Source organism: Rhinichthys klamathensis, unplaced genomic scaffold, assembly GCF_029890125.1.
Source record: "Rhinichthys klamathensis goyatoka isolate OS25496 unplaced genomic scaffold, OSU_Roscu_1.1 h1tg000098l_1, whole genome shotgun sequence".
NCBI classification, from domain to species: Eukaryota; Metazoa; Chordata; class Actinopteri; order Cypriniformes; family Leuciscidae; genus Rhinichthys; species Rhinichthys klamathensis.
This window is the reverse complement of record NW_026606637.1, coordinates 4,893,032-4,917,256: the sequence shown is the minus strand read 5'-3', so window position 1 is coordinate 4,917,256 and position 24,225 is coordinate 4,893,032. Positions and strand designations below refer to the sequence as shown.

Below are 24,225 nucleotides of genomic sequence, written 5' to 3'. Positions count from 1 at the left end.
GTGTGTGTGTTGCATAGATAGGAGATCTGTGTCTGACTTATTCAATCTAAATACCGCCATCACCACCACAGCAACCTGTCAATCAAAACCCACATGCTGAACCCCACGATGGAAAGAGACCGTCACAGTTCATTATAATTTTGTGTCTTTGTGGTTTTGTGTAGCTTTACTTTGAGGGCAGAATATTCCCCAGTAGTCTCTGCTTAAATTAATAAAAAATGTATTCATTCATTAAAATGAAAAAAAAAAAAAAAATAATAATTAATTAAATATCATTAAATAAAGAAACAAACAAACAAACTCCAATGGAGGTCCTTAGAGGTAAAACTTATTCACAAATTTAAAAAAAATTGTTTCTTTAAAAACAATTTAAGACTATGGTGCATTCTCATTTATCAAAGTATGTCCTCACAAACAGCATCAAAAGCTGTCTTGTGAGGACATCTGAAGTGGTCTTCTTTTAAAAGGCCAAATCGTGGTTTTGCTTTGAATCCAATAAAGTTCATTGTAAGAGCATTACCTATGTAACCATAGCGTTTCTAATAGATCTTCTTAAGTCTCACTCTCTGTGTGTGTTTGTTTGAAATAGTGCAACCACAAAGCTCTTGCTGCCCACATTATTTTCCCTTTGACTTTATATAAAAGAGACACTTTCCCTCAGTGTCTCTCATTCTCTCTACTTTCTCTCTCTGTTTCACTGTGTTCCATTAATATTTCAGTGAGGAAGAATGAGTGTATCTGTGGCATTCATTTCCGGTGAGTGTGACTGCAGCACACACACACACACACACACACGCGCGTTTGCCTTTCTATCATTGTGGGGACTTTCTACTGACTTCAGTTGTTTTTATACTGAGCTGATGATGTTTTTCAATCTCTTAACCCTCACAGAAACCTTTCTTTTTAAAAAGTTTTTATTAATATGTAATTTAGTATCTTGGCTGAGGAGTCGATTAATTTTTGTGGGACAAAATTCTCTGGAATAAATATTCTATTTAACATTGATTTCCCAAAGTAGAAAAAAACGGACACGCGCATATTCACACATAGTGGACATGCCAAGACCTGTTACTAAACAAAAAAAAAAGCACCTGACACTGATGGTGAATTTTACTTGCCACAGAATCAGTTTCGCTGTCTGACAGACAACAGAAAAAAACCCATTGACCTATGCTGTGCACACACACATTCAACAAAATCCACAGTCACACATGCCCATTTGGCCTGTCAGTCTCTCTCTCTCTCTCTCTCTCTCTCTCTCTCTCTCTCTCTCTCTCTCTCTCTCTCTCTCTCTCTCTCTCTCTCTCTCTCTCTCTCTCTCTCTCTCTCTCTCTCTCTCTCTCTCTCTCTCTCTCTCTCTCTCTCTCTCTCTCTCTCTTCTACTAATGAAGAAGCTTCATGCTGTGTGTGTGTGTGTGTGTGTGTGTGTGTGTGTGTAGTCCTGCAGTTGCTGCCGTCATTCATGCAGAAAAGTGTGTGTGTGAGAGAGAAGAAGGGAGCGCAGGCGTCATGCTCCATAAAACCACTGTGATAGTTTCAGCGTACTATTGCTTCCGACTCACACTTCCAGCCGGATAGACATTCACACGCTCCGGTATCGCTCTATCCCACTTGCTGCTGTGGTTTTGGTATTGAGAGAGAGGACAGCATGCTAGCTGCCGAGGCCTCCAGGGGTGAGTTACTCCATTCTAATACATCCAAAATGAAAAAAAAGAAGGAGAAAAGGTTCAAGTTTATATAACTCTTGGGCAGGTTAAAAGGTTAGTTAAAAAACCACACACACACATACAGCCAATGTCAAATGTAAGACTAATATATGCAGGATATCATAGATTTGGATAGAATTATATCTGATAGGACAGTATCTGTAGGATAGGATATGATAGGATAGAGTAGATGCAATAGGATGGGATGGGATGGGACAGGAAGGGATATACAATATGATAGGGTAGGACAGGATATGATAGGATAGAATGGGATATATATTTATGATATGATGGGATATATGATAGGTTAGGATGGGTTGGGATAGGACAAGATTTGGATAATATGGGATGGGGTGATAGGATAGGACAAGATTTGGATAATATAGGAAGGGATATATGATGAGATAGAATAGGATTGGATATATAACAGGATAGGATTGGATATATGATAGGATAAGACAGGATAGGATGGGATATAGGATAGGATGGGATGGGATGGGATGGGATAGGAGTGTTGTAGTACTTGAGTTCAGACAAGACCAGATTCAGGTCCGTTTCAAGTCCAAGACCATTTTTTTTTTTCAGATGCATTCCTGGCCTGGTCTTGAATAGTCATAAAAATATGGTATTAGGGTGTGTTCACAATTGTAGTTTGGTTCTCTTGGTTCTTTTGGTCTGGAACAAAAAAATAAAATAAAAAAATTATACATTTGTTCCTGGTCCCCTTAGCGATCACACTGTCATTTTTAAAACCGAACCTTAAGACAAAAAAGAGGCTTTTATGATGGATATTTTGTGACGGGCCTTGTTGAACATCTAAAACAATGCTGTGTGCTGGGCTAAATGTGCTTGCTGCATGTGCCTACATATGATGGTATATGATAGAGCTGACAACTTATGAAGAGCTTGTAAAATGTGTAAAGGAGTCAAAACACACAAATGAAGATCTGCTGCGAGGAGACGCGGTTCTGATGCCTGAACTATGATGGGCAACATCACGACTATGATGAGAAAAAACAGGTATGCTTGAGCATTCTTGTGACCTGATGTCCTGTTTTTTGTTTGTTTACATGTCTTTGGTCCGTGTCGCCTTCATATGTCAGTCAAATTACACCCAAGTTCATTTGAAAGTGGAGTGAGATCCATTTTTTCAGGGTTCTCAATCCGCTTGTTTGGTGCGCACCAGGGTTCGGATGCCAGCGTTCACACTTATTCAAATGAACCGCATTAACAGAGCAATCGCACCAGAGTTCGTTTTAATCGAACCAAACCTGCCAAGTGTGAACACACCCAAGATGGGCTTGAGTCAAAGTACGGATGCAAGTATTACAATACTGTAGGATAGGATAGGATAGGATAGGATAGGATAGGATAGGATGGCATATAGGATAGGATATGATAGGACAGGATAGGACAAAAGAGAAGAGGAACAGTTTGAATTGAAAAGGTTTGATTTATGGTCTTTACTGCAGTTATCCAGTGTCTCGACATCTGTATCTCTCTCGCTCCTCTTCCATCCATTAATGGCTACATCTCCTTTCTTACTTTTAAGTTTCATTTGAAATGGAATTCCAATTTTTTTTCTATTGTTCTAATTGTCCCATTGTTCTAAATGGAAGTGATTAACCAAATACACACTTCAGGAAAGAAAAATCACAAATGTGATCTGTGAAACTTGAAATCATTTCAGTTGTAGCAATTCGATTAAATTGAGAGTAAATGAGGTTCAATCTGGTGCTTCTCAAACTTTGCTCCAAAGTAAAAAAGTCCCCAGTAATCTCACGTCTCTTCTAGAATTTCAGAAGACATCACAACAATGTCTCAAACTGTGCTTGGATTTGCCAAGGAATTTTAGAAGGAACAGAGTTGACACTTTGAAATGATACATTACCAAGTCTATTAAGTCGGAGGCTGTGAATGAGCAACATCTGAACTACAATATTTCAATGTGGTCACACACTGATCTTGAGTTATGCTTGTAAATGAAAACAATACGTTATTCCATCTATTGTATACTGTACTGTAACTGTAAAATCTATTCCAAGGCCTCATCCACTCATTCCCACTGGTGGCCATCCCAACAATTTTACAGTCAGATGTTAATCATTACATTCTGTCATTCTTTTGAAATATGAAAACAATGACCTGCGGTCATTTTGTATTACCTGATCAGTTAAACATTGACTTGGTTTTATCTATATGTCTGTACTCTCTGTGGTCTCAGACAGAGTCTGAGTCACGGCTCTTCACAGCCAGGCGTGGCTCGCACACGCGCGCACACACACACACACACACACACACACACACACACACACACACACACACACACACACACACACACACACACACACACACACACACACACACACACACACACACACACACACACACACACACACACACACACACACACACACACACCTGTTTTGTGGAATGTGTCACATACAACCACACTTAACAAATATTAATATCAGTCAAGGCCATGGGGATTCCCACAGGCTTTGTTGAAGAATCAGGCTGTTCCCTATGGATATATACGGCAATACACATAATAGTCAATGAGAGTGCACTGCAGAAAACAAGATATCAATGGAATTGATTCCCAAAATACGTGTTTACGAAAGTCATATTTAGGGGTGTTTTCATAAGTAATCCACATTATGATTGAGGTCAGTGATGGGATTGAGCAGATGTTTGATATCTAAAGTAATGTGCTGATAAGGCATGATTCATTGCAAGGTCATAGCCTGAGGTTAACCTCTATGTTTGCTTTAGTCTTGTTGTCAGTCTTAATTACATTTAACTGATGAGTGTGGAGATAAATACTGTATAATTATATATTGTATCAACTAAACAATGAAAGAAAAGATAAACGTTTATGTGTAGTTCACACTGACTGCTATATGCAGAGACGATGTGACCAGAAATCATTCATTTTTAAAGTTGGCAGGTGATATTTAATGTGCAAATGGGCGACTGCCAAAAGGAATCGGTGAAGCCCTTGTGATCTGATGCCTGACAAGATAGTCAAACAGGAATCACAACCAGTATAGTTACTCAGGGGCCTCCATTGATTTAATTGGACTCAGTAAGGGTGTGAATTATGGGGCTTCATTCCCCTAATTAAAGCTCAAACACCCCTAAAGGAAATCAAGACTACAGTTAGCATGTACGTTTTCATAATTCAAGTTGACATTTATACATTTCAACAGCATTTTCAAACATTTCAATAACCACAAAATTAGATTACATGTTAGTCAGCATACTCTAAATAATATCTCAGAAACTTCAGTGTTTTAAAAAAAAATGCCTTTAAGATTAGCGGTTAGCTAACTGTGCACAACAAGACAGGTGGGTCAAGACCAAAGTCAACAGACTATGCTGTTTTTTTTAATAATGTTTTATAAAAGTTGAGTAAATTGAAAGTCAGTGAATAATTCACACAATGCTTTGAAAGCTTATTTACATATCCTATATTGTAGCCTATAGTATTTGGATTTCATAACAATATATAAATCAAGTGGCTGCATCTTTTCTCACAAATAGCTTTAACTTTCTTAGTCGCATTTAACATTTAATATTTAACTAGTCCCAGAGTGAGTTTAGTGAATGTAGGAAGTCAGTCAGTTCCCCTCAAGTTCACACAGGAGTCCAATTAACAATGTGCAGTTCATTATATGACCATATACCGATATTTTACAACCAGAGAGTATCTAAATACTTTTAATGTTCATTTTTGAAACAATATTTTATCTAATAGCCTACAATAGCATGGACATTTTACTTATGACGAACAATTCACTCTCAATGTCGCAACTTCTACCACATTAAACCGTGTTTGCAGAAGTGAGAAAGACATCTGAGCAGAAAACGTCACATCACAGCCTACCATAGAAAGTGTCACACTAACACATCTAATATATTAAACAAACTTGATCATTTCTAGACTATGAAAAAAGGTAGAACATCGTCCGAATTTTATCGCTGAATAAAATATCTTACGACAAAATGATAGAGTGTAGTTCTCAGTCTACTCTTGTAAAAAAAGCCTTGTCAATCTATGTCTTACTCATAAACGCGATGTTAAGTGCGTTAGAGAGGCTGCTGTGCTGTGACACAAGTATTTGTGTGAAATATGCACTTGAGAGAGAGTGCTTACCTGTTGTGTTCTCACTTGCACGGAAGTGCATATAAAGGTTGGGCAGGTAAGCGCACGCGCTGAGTCTGTCTGTCCAGGTGAGCTCAGACCTGCTCGCGCTATATGACCGAATCCCGCGTTTGTTTGTGTGAGAATATGAACTGTATTTTTTCTCCTGTGATCAGAAACCGTGAGGACTAATGGGGATTGTTTCACTCTACCTTGTCCTTCACTTCTGGCTCGGGACTGTCGGAGGTAAGACTGAACACATTTTTTATCAATCACACACACACATAAAGTACAGTCTATACGTGCAGTTTCGCTCTTCGTTCAGCCTAATTCCGGCTTTAAAAATATGAAAATATGAATTTAAAATATGAATCATTTAGAACTAACTTTATTTTAATTTTTTACGTGCATTAGCCTACTCACATTTAATTTAAAAAATATTTTATTTAAAAAAAATATGTTTTTTTAAAAAAAAATCTGCATTAATGTTACAATTACCTAGATATATGTAAATCTAAAGTCTGTCATTTTAAAAGAGATAAGTAGATTGTTTCCCTCATTTGCATTTAAATTGTTCGATATAATGTGCTTCTTATAAAGATGTGTTTCCATGAGAATAATGTCAGGGTTCTTGTTGACTTACAGTGACATAATTATGTAAATACTCACCTGAAGGCTCTCAAGATATAAACCACCCAAGATGTCACATATTACAACTTGGTATGAAATACGACAAGGATAACACTCAACTGATGATTTTAATAGAGGAACAAACAAATCACAAGACAACAAGTTAATAAACATGACAACAGCAATAATGTAAAAAAAAAGAAAAATAAAGTTAAACAGTAAAAATATGCTACCATACTTATTTACCCTAACCCCGTCCCTAGTGCATCCTGGGAGGTGAACCCCAAACCCATTTTTTAAGTGTTTTTCTGCACTCACAACATGTGTCGATCCAACTCACCTGCTATCTTAGTTGGTTTCACTTTAAAAACAAAAACAGTATATATTGTAATAGAAAAGTAGAAATATGATGTGTTCTTGCAAGTGAAGCAAAACAAAAAACTTGATTTAACAATATTTTTTATACTTTTAAGTGTACTTTGTTGCTCAGAATACTTTTTTGGGCAGAGAGTAGAAATATCAGCTGACTTTCTATGGTTTTGATGTTGCGTGAGAAACAAGCGAACCGCTTCCACAAACCACTGTGCACTTGTGTGCAGGGACGTGTTCTCAATTCAGCGCTGTGTCCTGTGACGAGTGTCTGCAGCTGGGGCCGCAGTGCGCATGGTGCACACTACAGGTAACACAGCACTCCCATCAGAACCACTTTGGAACTATTTGTGAATTTATAGTGAAAATTGTTTAAAAGTAAATCCTATTCGCTGAAAAAATTATATGATCAATAAATTATGACAACATATGTTTTTACATTGCTTGAACTCATCAAAATAAGTTAAGCAATTTTCCACCAAAAAAATTATAAGTTATACATGATTAATTTTTCAGGTCAGTTTAATGTTATTTTAAGTTGAAATGACTTAAACATCCAACTAAGTTGATTGTACTTAAAAAATTGAAGGCAGCAACTTTTTGCTCTAAAAATCAGAATGCAGTGCGCAGACTCTTTTTTTAAAGGATAGTTCAAAAAAAAAGAGAGAATATATATATATATATATATATATATATATATATATATTCTAATAATATAATATACTTATACAATATAATATAATATAATATAGCAAAAATGGCAGTAAATGTTTCTTCACGTCCTTTTTTTAATGAATTTCTAGGGATTTAAAAAAAAATTGTAAAAAATATTTTATACCATTCTCAGTTGAACTATTATTTAATTAATTGTATTCAATTATTAATTTCAAAGTTGGTACATAGTAGTTAAAGCCACTTAATATAAAGTGGGACTTTTGTTTGGTTTATATTAAGCACTTTATATTAAGTGGCTTTAATGTACTTACATCGAAAAATAAGTACAATGTACTTATTGTGTGGATGTTGTATTGTAAAACACTTTTGCTGCTATTGAGATGTGATACGGGTAAGGTTAGGGACAGGTGTGGTGGTATGGGTCGGTTTAAGGGCGGGTTAAGGTGTAAGGGTCAACAGTGTAATTACAAATGTAATTACATAAATTAATTACAGCTGTAATTACATGCAGGTATTGTAAAGTACAAGGTAAAAACATGTATGTACACAATAAGTCCATTGTATCAAATTATTAATTTCAAAGTTGGTACATACGTAGTAGTTAAAGCCACTTAATATAAAGTGGGACCGTTTGTTTTTTTCTATTATGGATTTAATGTGTTTTATGTGTGAATAAGATGTAGAATATGTGTATGTTGTAACACTTGCAGGGGGCCAAAAACGAAATTCCATTAAAATGGATAATACAGTGAATTTTACAATTCATTACAAAAAAGTGGCAAGTAACATATTAAATGAAACATGAAATTTTGAAGTAAATATTCTTGCAAAACGTACTTTAATAATCTTTGTTTTATTTACAAATAATCAAATCACTGTAATATTATATTATATTAATTGTAAAGCTGCGTGAAATGATTCTTATTTCTATTTTGGTTAATTATGTCACTATGCAACACTGTAAAGCATTACTACTGATAATAGTTCAAACTGTTTATCTAGAATTTCACCGACTTTTTCTCAATCGACGAGAGATGCGACACAACGGAGGCTCTTCAACAGAAGGGATGCTCCGGCGATTTTGTGGAGTTTCCCGTCACGAATGTCAAAGTGCTGAAGGATCAAGGGTTAGGAAAGCGCACCGGCCACACCAATGTTTCATACATCGCGCCTCAGAAGATGCGCCTCCAGCTTAGACCAGGTATAAAAATGGGTGACACAGATTTTGAAAATCAAAGAAACGTCTCTCTCTACCCACAGCTGTCGAGGTACTTCCCCTGATGGTAAGATCTAGTCATTCAGAGACCCGAAAACAATCTGTAGACAAACTAAATAAAGTCTACTGGTTAGAGTGGGCACTGAACCACGCTCTGACCTGGAAAACATTTGTACCACACTGGAATCTTAGAATGTGCAATTGGAACTTTGAGCTTTATTTGTCACTTCTCTTCCACAGGAAGTCAGCAGACCTTTCAGATTCGAGTCCAGCAACCGGAGGACCATCCGGTGGACATCTATTACTTGATGGACCTGTCGGCGTCTATGATTGATGATCTGAAAATGATCAAAGACTTGGGTTCGACTCTCTCAAAAGAGATGGCTAACCTTACCAGCAAATTCAGACTAGGATTCGGCTCCTTTGTGGAGAAACCAGTTCTGCCTTTCATCAAGATAACGCGCGAGGAGCTGGCCAATCCCTGCAGGTATTTCCCATAATACACCACCGCAGCCAGATCTAAAGGGTCGGCCAGTATAAACGCATAGTAAGATGAATCGTGACAGCCGCTGGGACATCAGTGGGGGGAATGTGTGATTTAATTTCAACCAATCATATTTATGACCAGTGCGTTACATCATCTTCCATTTAGAAGTGAATGATGAACTGTTTAAGACAATAGCAACCCACTTTTATCGCTTTTGTCTTTCGCAGGAGTGTTGATTTTGAATGTCTCCCCACATTCGGATACAGACACCTCCTGTCTTTAACAAGCAGCACTGACAAGTTTAATGAGATCATCTCCAAGCAACGGGTATCTGCGAACATTGACGTGCCAGAGTGCGGTTTCGACGCCATCATGCAAGCGGCGGTGTGTGGGGTGAGTCGTTTTCCAAAGACGCCCTTGAAATGCATACTCAGTTTTTGCTTTTATGGAGGGATGCCATTTTGTTCCAACTTCCTGGAAATGTCCATCCCACCTCAGGACAGGATTGGCTGGCGGAACGATTCCATGAAGCTGTTGGTGTTCGTGAGCGATGCTGATTCTCATTTTGGGATGGATAGCAAAATGTCCGGCATCGTGGTCCCCAATGACGGAGAGTGTCACCTGGATGGCAATAATGAGTATTCAATGACTGCCCACCTGGTAAGGTGAAGTCTGCAGCTTCAGTTCCTGAGTAATTGGGAAATTTGGATCCCTTAAAGGACTATTCCGGGTTACAATAAATAGAAATGAAACTCTATAGTCATTTTTCATCAGATACAAATAAATAAGAGGCTGTGAGGGATAGATGTAGTTTCTGGAAGCGCATATTGTCAGTATTTCATCGGCTGAACAATCGACACCATGCGAGATAAAAAATAGTGAATCATTTTGATTCTTCAGTTTCTAAAAGGAAAATTAATATGTTTACAGGTATGCGTTTACAATAATATTCATTTTGGTAGCTGACGGGAACTACTTTTGGGAAGTTGTTTCCTGCGGTGTGACACGTAATATATACTTTTGTAAAAACCATCTTTCTGATTCTTATTAATTTTTTTTTAAATCATTTTTATTTATCATTTTTATTGCAGATTTTATTTGTGGTAGGCCTAGTCATTAAATGAATGCATTCATGGAATATTCATTCTTAAAAATATATAATAATATAATATAATATAATATAATATAATATAATATAATATAATATAATATAATATAATATAATATAATATAATATAATATAATTGAATATAACATAATTGAATATAACATAATTGAATTTAATATAATTTAATATAATATTATATAATACAATATAGCCTAATATAATATCATATAATATCATATAATATCATATGATATATCATATATCATATCATATCATATCATATCATATCATATCAAATACACTATAATATAATTTTTTTGTATTTTGTAAAGCTGCTTGAAGTTATTCTTGTTTCTGTTTTAGTTACTTAAAAAATTAAGGCAAAAATGTAATTAAAATAGTGAAAAGCTCTAAGGAAGGAAAAAAAAAAAAAAAAAAACATTTTATTCATCAACTACTTGCTTACAATAGTAGCTTATGGGGGAAGTTGTCCAAAAAGGTTTTCAAAACAGAAACGATCATATTTTTGTAAAAGCATTTACAGTAATAGTTCAAATAGATAAGATAATAGAAAAGTCATCATTTTCAGAACTTAATTTGTATTTAACCTGGAATATTCCTTTACAAACTGCAATTTTGAGTTCTCGTTTTAACAAAAATAATGAAATATTGTTTTTTAAACAAATTAATTGAATAATTTTTTTGTTTGTTTTTTGTGAATTTGTTGTTGTGTGACTGAGTGTCTTGTTTTTGTTGCTTTTGTCCTGTATATTCAGGAGTATCCAACATTAGGGCAGCTTGTGGACAAACTGGTTGAAAACAATATCCTCCTTATATTCGCTGTGACTGATGAACAGAGACAGAATTATGAGGTGAGAAAAGAGTAAGGGACTTTTCATATTAGCCCACAGTGAGGCAAACAAACAGGTATGTGTTTTTCTGTGCACGAGGAACCTGAGAGGACCTGTGATGAGATATATCAGTATGTGAATACACTGCATGAATCACCAGTGTATTCAGTTCTCCTATAACATGTTCAAACACAGTCTTTATCACATCACCCAGACCGACCTCTCGCAACACAAATATTTAATGTATTCTGAATTCTCTTTTTGCTTTCTTCTCCCCTCCCTTTCTCCTTATCGATCTCCCACATCTTAAATTCTTTGGCTGTTCTCCAGGAGTTTGGAGTCTATGTTTAACCACTTTCTTCTGCATTTCTGACAGAATTATGCTAGTCTGATTCCTGGTGCTACTGTGGGGGTGTTGGCATCTGATTCAAGAAACATTCTGGAACTCATCATGACCTCATATAAGGTAAATGAATCCCTTTTAGTCTTCACAAGTCTTTCTGGACGGTTGATGGTGTCACCTGCCATATTAGGCCAACGTTCATTTAATGATCACGTACGTGGTTTTATGCTTTGCAAACTTGTTTGTTTATGTTTTGAATGTTTGGCGAATCCTGAAATGTTATCTAGCAGGCTGACGTAGATTAGGGTTAAAAATGGCATCTTTTTCCAGCAAAAATGTTGGAATTCTTGCTGTGAGATATTGCAAATTAAAAGTAAATTTATTTGTTGTAAAATTATTTTTTGAAAGAATCCAAAAAAATATACATTGATACATTGTATACATTAATATACAAATATATATTAACGTTTTAAAATCTAAAATAAAATTTTATGTTTATATAATATATGTGTGTGTACTGTGTATATAATTATTTTGTATATATATATACACACGCATGCATGTATATATTTAAGATATTTTTTATTTATATATAAAATATTTAGATTTATATATAATAGAAATGATAAATAAATACAGTATATACATGAAAATATTTCTTAAATATATACATGTATATGTGTGTATTTGTATTTGTATACATATATATTATATATTATTATGTAAACACAAATTGTGTACATGATTAATCGTGATTAATGGTTGCCCAGCACTAAACACCTTTAGAATCAAGCTATTTAGAATTTTAAGTAAAAATTATTTTAATAATAATTTATAATAATATTCACCCCTACCATCACCAACCAAAAAAAAAAGAGCTAAAAATATTGTTTCAAATTAAAAATAGGCATGTTGTCCATGTCTGTTAGTCATTGAGTAAAAATATAAAAATAAAACAGAAACCAAATTATTCATGATGATTTGCAGGAAGTTAAATAAATTACCATATGATCATTGAGTATGAGAGAATAGTTTATGTTTTTATGCTGACATGTCTTATCTGTTCAACATTTCCCCTCCCTTTAACCCCCTCTGCTCATTTTCTTGAGAATCGCCGTGTTCACAGAGCGTGTCTGCACTCGTTCTCTGGCTGTTGTTTGATCTCTTCATCTCCGTTTCTCCATCCCCCACTCTCTCTTTCCTCTGCCTGAACTCTAATCTTCATCAGAACCCTCTAAAACCCACCTGAGTGCTGCGCATCCCACTGACCTGACACAGGTGCACTATATGGTGGTGTATTATTAATTGAAGTGTGAAGTCTATAAACCCCAGTCAAAATCATAGAATAGACTATTTGACTTGAAGTTGACCATCTAAAAATGCTCTGGACGAGTTGGCACCTGGTGTGCTCGTATTGCTGACTCGACACGTGAGTCATTCAGACACATGATGACTCCAGCTGAGTACATTGCATACTTAGATGGGTCAAGTCAAGTCACCTTTATTTTTAGCGCTTTAAACAGATTGATTCAAAGCAGCTTCACAGTGATAACAGGAAAATGATTCAATGACATAGTTCATTTTGACCAGTGGCGTAACGAGCCAACACCGGGCCCTTATGCAGGATTATCGTAGTACCCCAGAGTGCAGTCTGGACGATGGGGCGGGGCGACACTTTTGGGCAGGGCGACACGTGTCGCTCCGCCCACCCCCAATTTTATTGGTTTATAATACCGCAATCTTATTGGTGTAGACGATTCAGGTCTGAGCATGCGCATTCCTTTAAGTACGATTTTATGAATGATTTGGCGTATTAAAGAACTATTAAATACTTTAATCGTATGGCTATCTTATCGGTTTACCATGGTAATTTTAGTTAAGATCTATTGCTGTTTTATTGTACTTAAGACACAGAATAGATTAAGTTATTGTTTAAAAACGAACGCTTGGTGACACAGCACCTGTAGGCCTACTTCAGTGAGATGTTTTACATTATAGCGCGTCATTCACTTGGCTTCTTTATACTTCTATCATGATCGGTGGATCAGCACAAACTCGGGATTTTACGCAAATGATGATAATTCACTGTAAGAATGTAGCCTAATAGCAGCTGATTTTAATTTTTAAAGCACAACCGTTTTTGTTTCATTTTTTAACGAGATGTTATTTGCATTATTGTGTAACGATGTAACGTGCATTATTTGGTAGGCTACAAAGTGCAAAATAAAATGTTTAATGGCAAACTCATGTTTCGTTGTTGTTTACCTGTTAATAAAATGAGGGCCTATATATGGTTCTGTAAAGCCCTATGTTATAGTTTTAAAAGATTCATGTTTTCTAATAAGTGTCAACTGGTTAACATGTAGGCTAGCTACAACTATCTGTGACTGCGACATTATAAAAATCCTATAATTTATTTATCCACCCCCGCATTACGTGTCCATGTTTTAATATGCGTAGTATAGGCTACGGGATAAAAATGGTTTTAAATATTAACACTCACATATAGGCTAGCTGCATAACCATAAAAAAAAACACTGCTGTAAATCTGTGCAATTATAAGGCCTTTAATAAAATAAATAAAATACCCAGCAGAGAAGTGATATGAACATGTAGGCATATTGCTTAAATACGCTCTTGAGCACATAAATAATAATATTTGCTATAGCCTAGATCGACATAATAAATCTGTTTTAGTAAATAAATATATTTTTTTTTTCTTCACATTTCAGCAGTGCACGGTTTTTATTCCTTTTGTAGCCTACGCACAAACCCCAATGGCCAGGGCTTGTATGCTATTTTGGTAGCCTATCATTGTCTTATTTGTCACCGTGGTTTTGCTTTAAAATAAAATAAAACACACTTTTGGATTTATACAATGTTTTACTGAAATACATGTTATCATCATTTGTGTAAAATCCCGAGTTTGTGTTTATTCACTGATCCTAATGGAAAAACGAAGAAGCATTTACGAATGATGTAAAATTCCGGAGCCCTGCATGAAATGCGGAAAAATATTGTCTAGCCTAAATCAGCCTATAGAAATTATCTCTCCTTCTATGCCAGTAATTTCATGCCGTCATGATCATTGCTCACTAAAAGTGGCACTGACTTTATCTCCAGGGTAAATTAATAAATACAATAGTATCTAGGCTAAATCTCAAACAGTGTATCATCAGCAACATAGGCTATTTCGTGATATCGCCTAGCCCTAAAACTGCTCAATATTATAGCCTATAAAGCTTACAATATTACTTTTTGTAAAGCTGCTTTGAAACGATGTGAATTGAGCGCTATACGAATACATTTTGACAGGAACTTCATCTAACTTGATTCGTAAATTCATCAAAACATTATCCAATTGATCGTTACTGAAATAGGAAATCGCCATGGTTATAACTTAATATTTCTGTAGTAGGCTATGGCCAAACAGCGTCGTAGATCATCCATAAACTCCTACCATAGACTCATACATAATGGAATGCGCATGCTCATGCCTTAAGCATCTACGCCAATAAGAGTGCTGTATTATAAGCCAATAAAATCAGGTGTGGGCGGAGCGACACGTGTCGCCCCGCCCAAAAGTGTCGCCCCGCCCCATCGTCCAGACTGCACTCTGGGGCTACTCGGATTATCAAGGCGGGCCCCCTACTACAACACGTGATGACGCAATGTCCACGAGTAGGCTTTTGCATGCAATACGCAAGGAACTGTTTACACCTGGCCACTTCATGCTTTTTCTGTGATCGTATAGCTATCCGATCGTGAAAAGAAGGTGTAAATTCCCTTCGAAACGCATTCGAGACGGATTTGAATCCGATCGCTCAAACCACTTCAGGAGGTGGTCTGGGCCGCATTCCAGACGACACTGGACAAGTGTAAATGCATCTGGTTGTTGAAACCACATATGTCAATTTTACTCCTCTAAAAATGCTAAAAAAAATAAACGTGTGAGAGCGTGTTATAGGCTAACGTTATATGTCATAGTCAGATATGACGACGCTTCTGCAACAACACGCATCACCGCAGATGAGCATCTATCAAGCCAATGCACAAACTATCGCAAATCAAAGTGAAAGTAAGTCGCAGACGCTCGCTTAACACACAATCATCTTCATTAAAAGTAAAGAAACGAAATGATCTTACCAATACTGTTGCCGCTCTCTCTAATTGCGGTCTTCGATTTAGAAATTTTAGCTGATGATCAATAAAATGCAGCTTATCTGTTGCTTTCGGTGACGTGAACTCTATTAAATCTGCATATAGCGCGAAAATTGAACATCGGATTTATATCTGTTTTGCAAAAACACATTTATGTGACCAGCTGTAAATGGAATCGTTTTGATAAATCAGTAGCTATCCGATCTGAGAAAACGCATGAAGTGGCGCGCGCGTGTAACGTTAAACAGCCGACCTGGGGATTCCCCAGTCCCAGCTCAAAACAAATTACACCAAAATCCATGATTGTTCGTTTCACACATGTATTTAATGATCTGTAAAATATGTTGTTGTCATTATTTATTTAAAACAAAATCGTGATAAAGTAAAATGCGATCAAACTAAAAGTAGTAATATGCGATAGGGGGCCCCGGCTGTCAATCAATATCTTCCAGTAGAGCGGGCCCCTGATTGGTCCGGGCCCGTAAGCAACCGCGTACCCTGCTTACCGATAGTTACGCCACTGATTTTGACTGTAAAGCAGCTCTAAAAGAAAGCGATGTCATTGTTCAGCTGAAGTCAGTTCAGTCAGTGTTGATTCAGTTCTGTTGTAAAGATCATCAATTATTAAATTAGTTAATTTAATCTAAAAGGCTGTTCTGGAGAAAACAGTGATGTCATCGTCCTGCTCAGGTCAGTTCTCAATCCAATAGTGTCAGTCATATAACATTGGTTTGAGTCCTTGAAGCTGATTGGCTGACTCACAGTTTTGATATTTTGTTTTCTTTATTACCCAGCTCTATGAAATACTTGATTATTATCAAATACAGCATTATAAAATGACCACTAAACATAATTTCAAAGCTGTGCTAGTTGAACGTCTCTCATATCACTCTACTGTGATCTTACAAATGAAATGTATTTGAACTCAAAAATGTTTTTTGTTGTTTTGGCTGTTTGTTTGCTTTTTGTTATTGTTATTGTTTGCGTTTTTGCTTTAAGACTGGGTTTATTTTGCAGTAATGACCGGCTCAAGTTTTTATAACACCGAGAAAATGACACACTTCACACATTAAAGGAGTTTATGTGTCTGTTTTTTGATTGACAGGAACTGAGGTCGGAGATCGATCTGGAGGTTCTGGGCAACACTGAGGGTCTGCAGCTTTCCTTCACGGCACTCTGTCAGGACGGGACCATCATCCCCGGACATAAAAACTGCTCCAATGTCAAAGCTGGTGATGTGGTCAGTTCTTTATTCTTTATTTGCTTACAATAATACTGCCCTAGTAGGTTAAAACAGGACTGAAGCAACAAAAAAAAAAAACCTGTCCTGTGTCCTGCATCTGTTGTTGACGAAATAACAAGTATGTTATGCTTAAGTATGATATATAATCCCATGAATATACTATTATTTTAGTTTAGAAAGGTCTTTGCTCTCATTGTTTTGTGTACATAACAGTTTTGTTAACGATTTGACAGTTACAAACAAACCTCTGCAAACAAGTTGGACACGTTTAGAAAATATTAGCTTGAAACGTTGATAAATATGTCCTGTATTTGACTTCTATACATTTTCTCAAAGAAATTTTAAACAAAACTGATTTTTTTTCTTCACTCAGGTATCTTTTAACGTTATGGTCGAGTTAAAAGGCTGTCTTGCTGGCCCACGGCTGTTTTACTTGCGGCCGGTGGGTTTCCAAGATACCCTGGAGATCGAACTGGAGTCCCAGTGTGTGTGTGACTGCCATCAAACCCCCGAGGCGAACAGCAACCACTGCAGCCGAGGGCACGGGGCGCTGGAGTGCGGAGCCTGTGTGTGTGATCCGGGCTTTGTGGGGCCGAAGTGTGAGTGCACAGAGGGCCAAGACCAAGTCAGTGACTGCAGGTGAGAACGAGCGTCATGGAGTGTTTCCCGCGAGGCACGCAGACACAGTTTAACGTATGTTTATGTGTGTGGCAGGGCATATGAAGGTGCGGAGATGTGCAGCGGCCAGGGCGAGTGTTTCTGCGGACAGTGCGCGTGTCACCCGTCCGATTTCGGCCGCGTGTATGGGGCGTACTGCGAGTGTGACGACTTCTCCTGCCTGAGGTTCAGAGGAGAGCTTTGCGGAGGTCAGAACACATCGTAACACTGTGATCAAATTTGAGGGGAGGAAAAGAAAGCGCTGACGCAGTGGGAGGGATATTTGATCTGCTCTCACCCTGTGGAATGTTGATGAAAGAATAACACACTGATAACTGCCAAAACAGTTGCTGTGCCCGGGAGGACGCGGGCGGAAGGGTTTAGTTTGGGCCATCCCATGTTTATATTTATATCCATGCAAATGTGCAATGCGAGTTTATTTATTTTTATTTTATGGCTGTCAATTTAGTGTGATAATCATCACAATCATTTAATGTGATAAATTATAAAAAGATTTGAATAATTAATCACCATATCTGACTGGTCTGACAAAACTTATTTATTAGTTAAGTATTTATGGCAACTATGTACACAATCACACACAATGCTCACCAAGACTGCATTTATTTGATAAAACTGTAATATTGTGAAATTATTACAATGTAAAATTACTCTATAATAATATTAATAATATATATATATATATTTTATTATGTTTTAAAATGTAATTTATTCCTATAATGGGAAAGCCTTTTCTGCAATCTTTAGTGTCACATGATCATTCAGAATTCATTATTTGGTGATCAAGGAAAAATTCTTATTAACAATGGTGAAAACAGTTGTTCTATTCAATAAAAAAAATTCAATTCACATTTATTTGTATAGCGCTTTTCACAATATATATCGTTTCAAAGAAGCTTTACAGAAAATGCATGCGTCTACATTACAATTTAGAGTGATCTGTTATCAGAGGTGACTGTCTAAGTTATATATTTCAGAAATGTACACAGTTAGCTAAAAATGTATTAATTTAAACAATGTAATAGTTTAGTTCTGAATATTTTTGTGGAAAACATGATAGAAATATTTTGTATATTTTTTCCCATCGTTCGTGCTGTTTGTGTAGGTCACGGGGAATGTGACTGTGGCGAGTGTGTGTGTCACAGCGGTTGGATGGGGGAGTTCTGTAACTGCAGCACCAGCACCAACATGTGCACATCAGCGGATGGGTCCATCTGCAGCGGACGGGGCAAGTGTGTGTGTGGGAAGTGCGAGTGCACCGTTCCCGGAGCCTCAGGAGAGCGCTGTGAAAGGTGCCCAACCTGTGAAGATATCTGTAACTTACCCAGGTAAAGACATGCACATTTATCTGTGACAGAATCTGACTTTCAAAATCAATATGAAGCATTCAAAGGCATTTGTTTTGACTACAGCCTGGTTTGAATCATTGCGGGCTGTCTAATTTTTGTGATCAACAGTTCAAGAAATGATTCTGAAACTATTTTTTCCCCACAAATAATTAAAAAAATGTTTTTAGAATTGTGAGATTTGTTTATCTTAAGTGTGTGTGTGTATTATTTAAATAAATGTGTATTAAATATGTTTATTTATTTTAGAACAATAATTATTTTAGAACATTTGTTCCAAATTTGAGAACAATAATTATTTTAGAACATTTGTTCCAAATTTGAGAACAATAATTATTTTAGAACATTTGTTTCAAATTTTAGAACATTATTTTAGAACATTTGCTTCTTATCACTTTTTATTCTGTCGGCTCTCATGCTCTGGGGCCAGTGTTATTGTAGTATTGTTCAGTCATTCAGATTCTATTGTAGTTTTATTCATATTTTGAATTAGATTTTATTTTTATATTTTCCATTTTTATTTTCATTTTAGTTGAAGTTTTAGTAATTTTGTTGTTTCTTCTCATTTTAATACAGTAAGTTTAAAAAAAATGTCTTAGTTAAACATAAATATGTTTGAGATATTTTAGTATTTTAGTACATCAAATAAAGCTCTCTCTCTCTCTCTCTCTCTCTAATATATATAATACATATAAGAAATAAACTACCTAACTAATAATACAATTTTTGCAACTGTCATACAATGTGAAACAATACATAATTTAACCCAATAAAAACTAACATGAATTGATTTCTTTGATTGACATCGCACCCCATGTCTTCACCTGACCAGGCTCTTCCTCTGTGTTTTTCTCATGCCTGTGTGTTTGTGTGAGTCTTCCTCTTGTTCACTCATATCCAGAGGGCATATATGAGCAGCAAAAGGCATGTGGCAGCTCTGTGGGATTGCATTTCCTTCCCACTAAAGGTCCGGTCACCCTGTGGGTCATTTGACTCTGTGATAGAGAGATAGAGAGAGAATGAACTCACAACGAATACAAAACTAAGCTTCCTCTAGAGACAAACTCTCTGTGAGGTCGACAGGTTAATGTTGTCATTATGTGTCCCACAGGTCTTGTGTGGAGTGTTACCTCAAAGCTAAAGACCCGTCGGACGAGTGCGCCGTGAAGTGCAACTCCCTGCATGCCACTGTCAGCAATTCCACAGGTCAGAATCCATTGTTTGGTTCTCTGCAGTGTTCTTTTATCAGTGCTCACATGTTCAGTAAGGTAGTTGTTTATTAGGCAAATATTTTACTTTACACCTCTTTTAAAGGTACAGTATAGCTAAAAAAGCACCCCCATGTTACTCCAAACCTGCATATTCATGTATTTTAACTCATACAGACACATTTATAATACTTAAACACTGTTTTCTTTCAAAATCTGTCTTGATATACTCATGCACGCACATAAAAAGCAGCCATTCTTAGTTTAGATCATCCCTCTTGACACTACAAAGGAAAACACGCTACTTAGCTTGTTGTGTGGAGAGCCTATTGTTGGGGCCCATTGAGTTTCAAGACCCTTCAAGTGTCTATACAAGATCAGTCTATTATATGAACCCTGAGATCACAAGCCAGCTGGTATTGTGGAGGCTGGCTGGCTCTATACGGCCTCTGACCCTAAGACGATGAAAAGTCACAAAACGCTGTCTGTCTTTGATAAAGACACAAGAGGAACAAAGGAAAGAGATTAAGGGAACAAAATGAGGTTTGAATGGGGTAATATCATGGTCACCGCCATTTTGCCAAGTATGACAAGTTCCTGGATATTTTGTTGATCCTTGAACAACATTCCTGTCTGAAAACATAGTCCTAACCTATGTCAAGTTTTTACCTATCATTTCTCTCAGATATTAGGGATAAGTTACAGTATGGGTAGGGTTAGGTTAAGGGATAACCTAACCCTACCCATAACTTATCCCTAATATCTAATAATGATAGGTAAAAACACTGATGTAGGAGCACCTAACTCTGGTTGTAAGCCTAAACTTGACATAAACTGTAAACTGGTGCCTCAAATCTGATTAGTTGATTGGAATGTTGTTCCAGGTTCAACAAAGATGTTGATCCAGGGACATGTTGTACTTCATGCATGTAATATCATGCATGCATGACACTGCCCTTACGAAAATGAACCATGGTTTTACTACAAATAAAACCAAAAAACATGTTATTATAGTTCAACCATGCTACAAATTAACCATGGTTTTATTACACTAACCATAGTTTAACCATGATATTTTTTGTAAAACTGTGGTTATACAAATGGTACTCAATCTGCCAAAAAACTGTGGTTACTACTTACTATAATAAACCATGGTTAATTTTCGTAAGGGTGGTGAACGAATATTTGTGGAGTGACGAATAACTATTTTTGAGAACAAAATGTAGTACAGATTTAATTTTATCAGTAGTTGATTGGATTGTGAAATGCGGCTCTTATAGGACAGGTGGTTGGAGAGGCTGGGTTTCAACATAAGAGGGCTTGGTGATGTCATCAGAAAAATAATGCTTTTTCCAAAGCTGGAGCAACTTATTTTACACGAATTAAAGATTATTAATTCAAACCTTTTTCTTTTCTTTTGAATAATCCTAAATTTTGTTGGTCTTATTTCACACATTTCAGTCTGGCAATAGTTCAACTAGTAAAATGTGTACAAGTTTATGTAACAATAACACGCTGACTAATGTAAGAAGAATAAATAAGTAAGTAAGATTTACTGATGGTATCCTCCGTTGGATCAAGCCACGCATCGCGTTCTTCTTCTTCTGAGGTAAATTAAAGGCTTATTCCTCAAAGCGAGTATTATATATTATTCTAACTCGATGAAAAGTAGAAGAACCTGATGAAGCTTGATGGTTTGTTTATGGAGGTAATGGGGACGTTTACAGGTTCGCGTGTCTCACCGTGTGAATAGCTTGCGTAGCTTGTGGGTGTGGCCACATTAAAAATAATGAGCAGAGGCGTGCAAAACTGGACCTCTCGTTGGCTTCATACGGATTACATAAACAGAGAATAGGCCTATTTGTTTTCGATATGAATGACTTTATTTAAAAGTAGACATCAAGCTTTCTAAAGACATATCTCTCATGTCTGTGTGGCAAGTATTCGCTGAGTTTCGGTTCATTTTTTGAAACGCGTTTTTTGAAAAGGGGGGGGGGGGGGGTGGAGATGCGTGCACACGCAAGGTCTCTCGCTCGCTTTCCCTAGCGCGCGCGCTACGCGGTTTGGAGCACAATCTCTGTCTCGCGTGTGCGCTCGCTCTAGATTCCGGGATATATTAACTAATTTGCGGCATAACTAGTTGATCACGAGTGGCTCAACAGGTAGATATAGATAAACTCATCTTCCCGGTGTTGTGCCGAATTTCGACCCCCGCCAAATTATTACCCCCCTAGCATTGGTAGGTTTAGGATTAGTTGTGGGGGAGGGGGGAGGATTAGGGGCGGGGTTGGGATTAGGCAATCAGGTACTGACTTCAACGAGGGGGGTAATAATTTGGCAGGGGGTCGAAATTAGGCACAACACCGGCATTTGACCGACCAGGTTGACACTTCAGCGTGAGAAATCGGGGGTGTGGCGTGTGAGCGTGTGAAACCAATCAAATGCGTGTGTCTCACGACCAATGCGTGAGAGTTGGGAGCTCTGTGATACACAATAGACCATTTACAGTTTTGAATGATGTATAACTGCATGTCTCTATGACTCTATGACTGTCTCTATGAGTATTTTAAGTTCTTTTCACCGTTATCAGGAAAAATGCAAGTGATCGCGCCGCCAACCCCTGAGGGTGAGGGTTAATACAATATTGTGTCAATTTTTTTGATAATTATTTTATTTATTTATTTTTCTAGATTTTGAGGAAAGTCGGGCAGCATTTTGCACCTTACAGAACGAGGACAGCTGCCTACTGTCTTTCAGCTTGATGGACAGCGATCACGGCAGCATCATTTACAACCCCAAGCTTTACGGTGAGATTAAAACATTTAATTTTTTTAATACATGAACATATACAGTTTAACTTATACATTGCGGCATTATACAGAAGAATATAGTTACAATCATATTTAAAATAATGTGTGTCTATAATTATCCTACAGCCTGCCCTGAGCCACCGAACGCACCATTGATCGCTCTGGGCGTGTGCATGTCTGTCCTCGTCGTTGGCATTACACTCCTTGTGATCTGGAAGTTTTTTGTTTCTGTCCATGATCGGAAAGAGGTTGCCAAGTTTGAGGCAGAGAAGGCGAAAGCAAAATGGCAGTCGGTATGATAGCATTATCGAGAGTTTTTCCCTATTCCAACATGTTTACTACATTTCACTGCAATTTCCATTCATTTTAATGTGTTAATGGCCCAATTTGCTTTTATGTAATGTGCTTTTGTCTATCTTTTATTCTAGGGCACAAATCCTCTTTTCAGGAGCTCGACATCAACATTTAAAAATGTGACCTACAAAAGCACAGGGCAGCAGAAGAGTGATATTTCTTAGGGCTACTGACCAACTTTGTGTGTTGAAACACAGAATGTAGGCTTCTATTTACCAGGAGCGAATGCTGTTTTTTTAATTTATATTCTTGTACTGTACAAGTGGGACACTGTGTGTGTGCAATTGTGTGCTTGTAAAGTGGGGGCAGGATTGTCAATTACTGGCAGTGAATTTATTTTAAAAAATGTAAATAATTTTGAACAATGTGTTGTGCTGCTAAAGGTGGTAAAGGTACTGTTAAATCTGGGCAACACTGGATCTTCTTGTTTTACATTTAGCGTTTCTTGCGGTTGTTGTAGCGAAATGTTTTTTATGTAGTGTTTGTGACCATTGTTTGTGATTGGTTAGTTGAGGCTGAGCCTTTTGTAATTAGATTTATTAATTCATTATGATTTTGCAGGATCAAATGTAAAAAGTCTGTTTGTGTTTTGTAATATATTAGATGGTTTTCCATATTGAGTCTCACATTATTTCTCTCTAAATGTATTTTTTACAAGGCCAACTTGCTGCAATGTGATCCAAAAAGTTAATAAGATATTTATTCAATTTAGTTCAAGCTTAACGTTATTTGTAGAGCTTTTCACAATACATAATTTTTCAAAGCAGCATCTTAGAAAATGATTGTTTTAACTTTCAATGTTACAACTCAGGAAGTATTCACTTATATCAGCCAGAGATTAGTGTGTCAATGTAACATTGTTTTCAAAATATTATTTCTGAATTTGTAATTCA

The 24,225-nt window shown here is 36.7% G+C and overlaps 1 protein-coding gene across 2 annotated transcripts; it reads left to right on the top strand.

The window, feature by feature from the left end:
* Nucleotides 1-1,520: 1,520 nt before the first annotated feature.
* itgb6 (integrin, beta 6) lies at nucleotides 1,521-23,908 on the top strand. 2 transcript variants are annotated; one of them, XM_056252770.1, is made up of 17 exons: nucleotides 1,521-1,673; nucleotides 6,030-6,099; nucleotides 7,083-7,162; nucleotides 8,530-8,728; nucleotides 8,984-9,230; nucleotides 9,458-9,623; nucleotides 9,729-9,890; nucleotides 11,115-11,210; nucleotides 11,566-11,655; nucleotides 16,799-16,933; nucleotides 17,310-17,575; nucleotides 17,651-17,802; nucleotides 18,720-18,942; nucleotides 20,072-20,166; nucleotides 22,859-22,975; nucleotides 23,105-23,271; nucleotides 23,407-23,908. In XM_056252770.1, exons 2-17 carry the CDS (start codon nucleotides 6,045-6,047, stop codon nucleotides 23,494-23,496), a joined length of 2,340 nt encoding a protein of 779 aa, XP_056108745.1. In that variant the 5' UTR covers nucleotides 1,521-1,673; nucleotides 6,030-6,044; the 3' UTR covers nucleotides 23,497-23,908. The 2 variants fall into 2 exon arrangements, with proteins under 2 accessions (XP_056108745.1, XP_056108746.1); XM_056252771.1 differs by lacking the exon at nucleotides 1,521-1,673 and adding an exon at nucleotides 5,872-5,942.
* The last annotated feature ends 317 nt before the right edge of the window (nucleotides 23,909-24,225 follow it).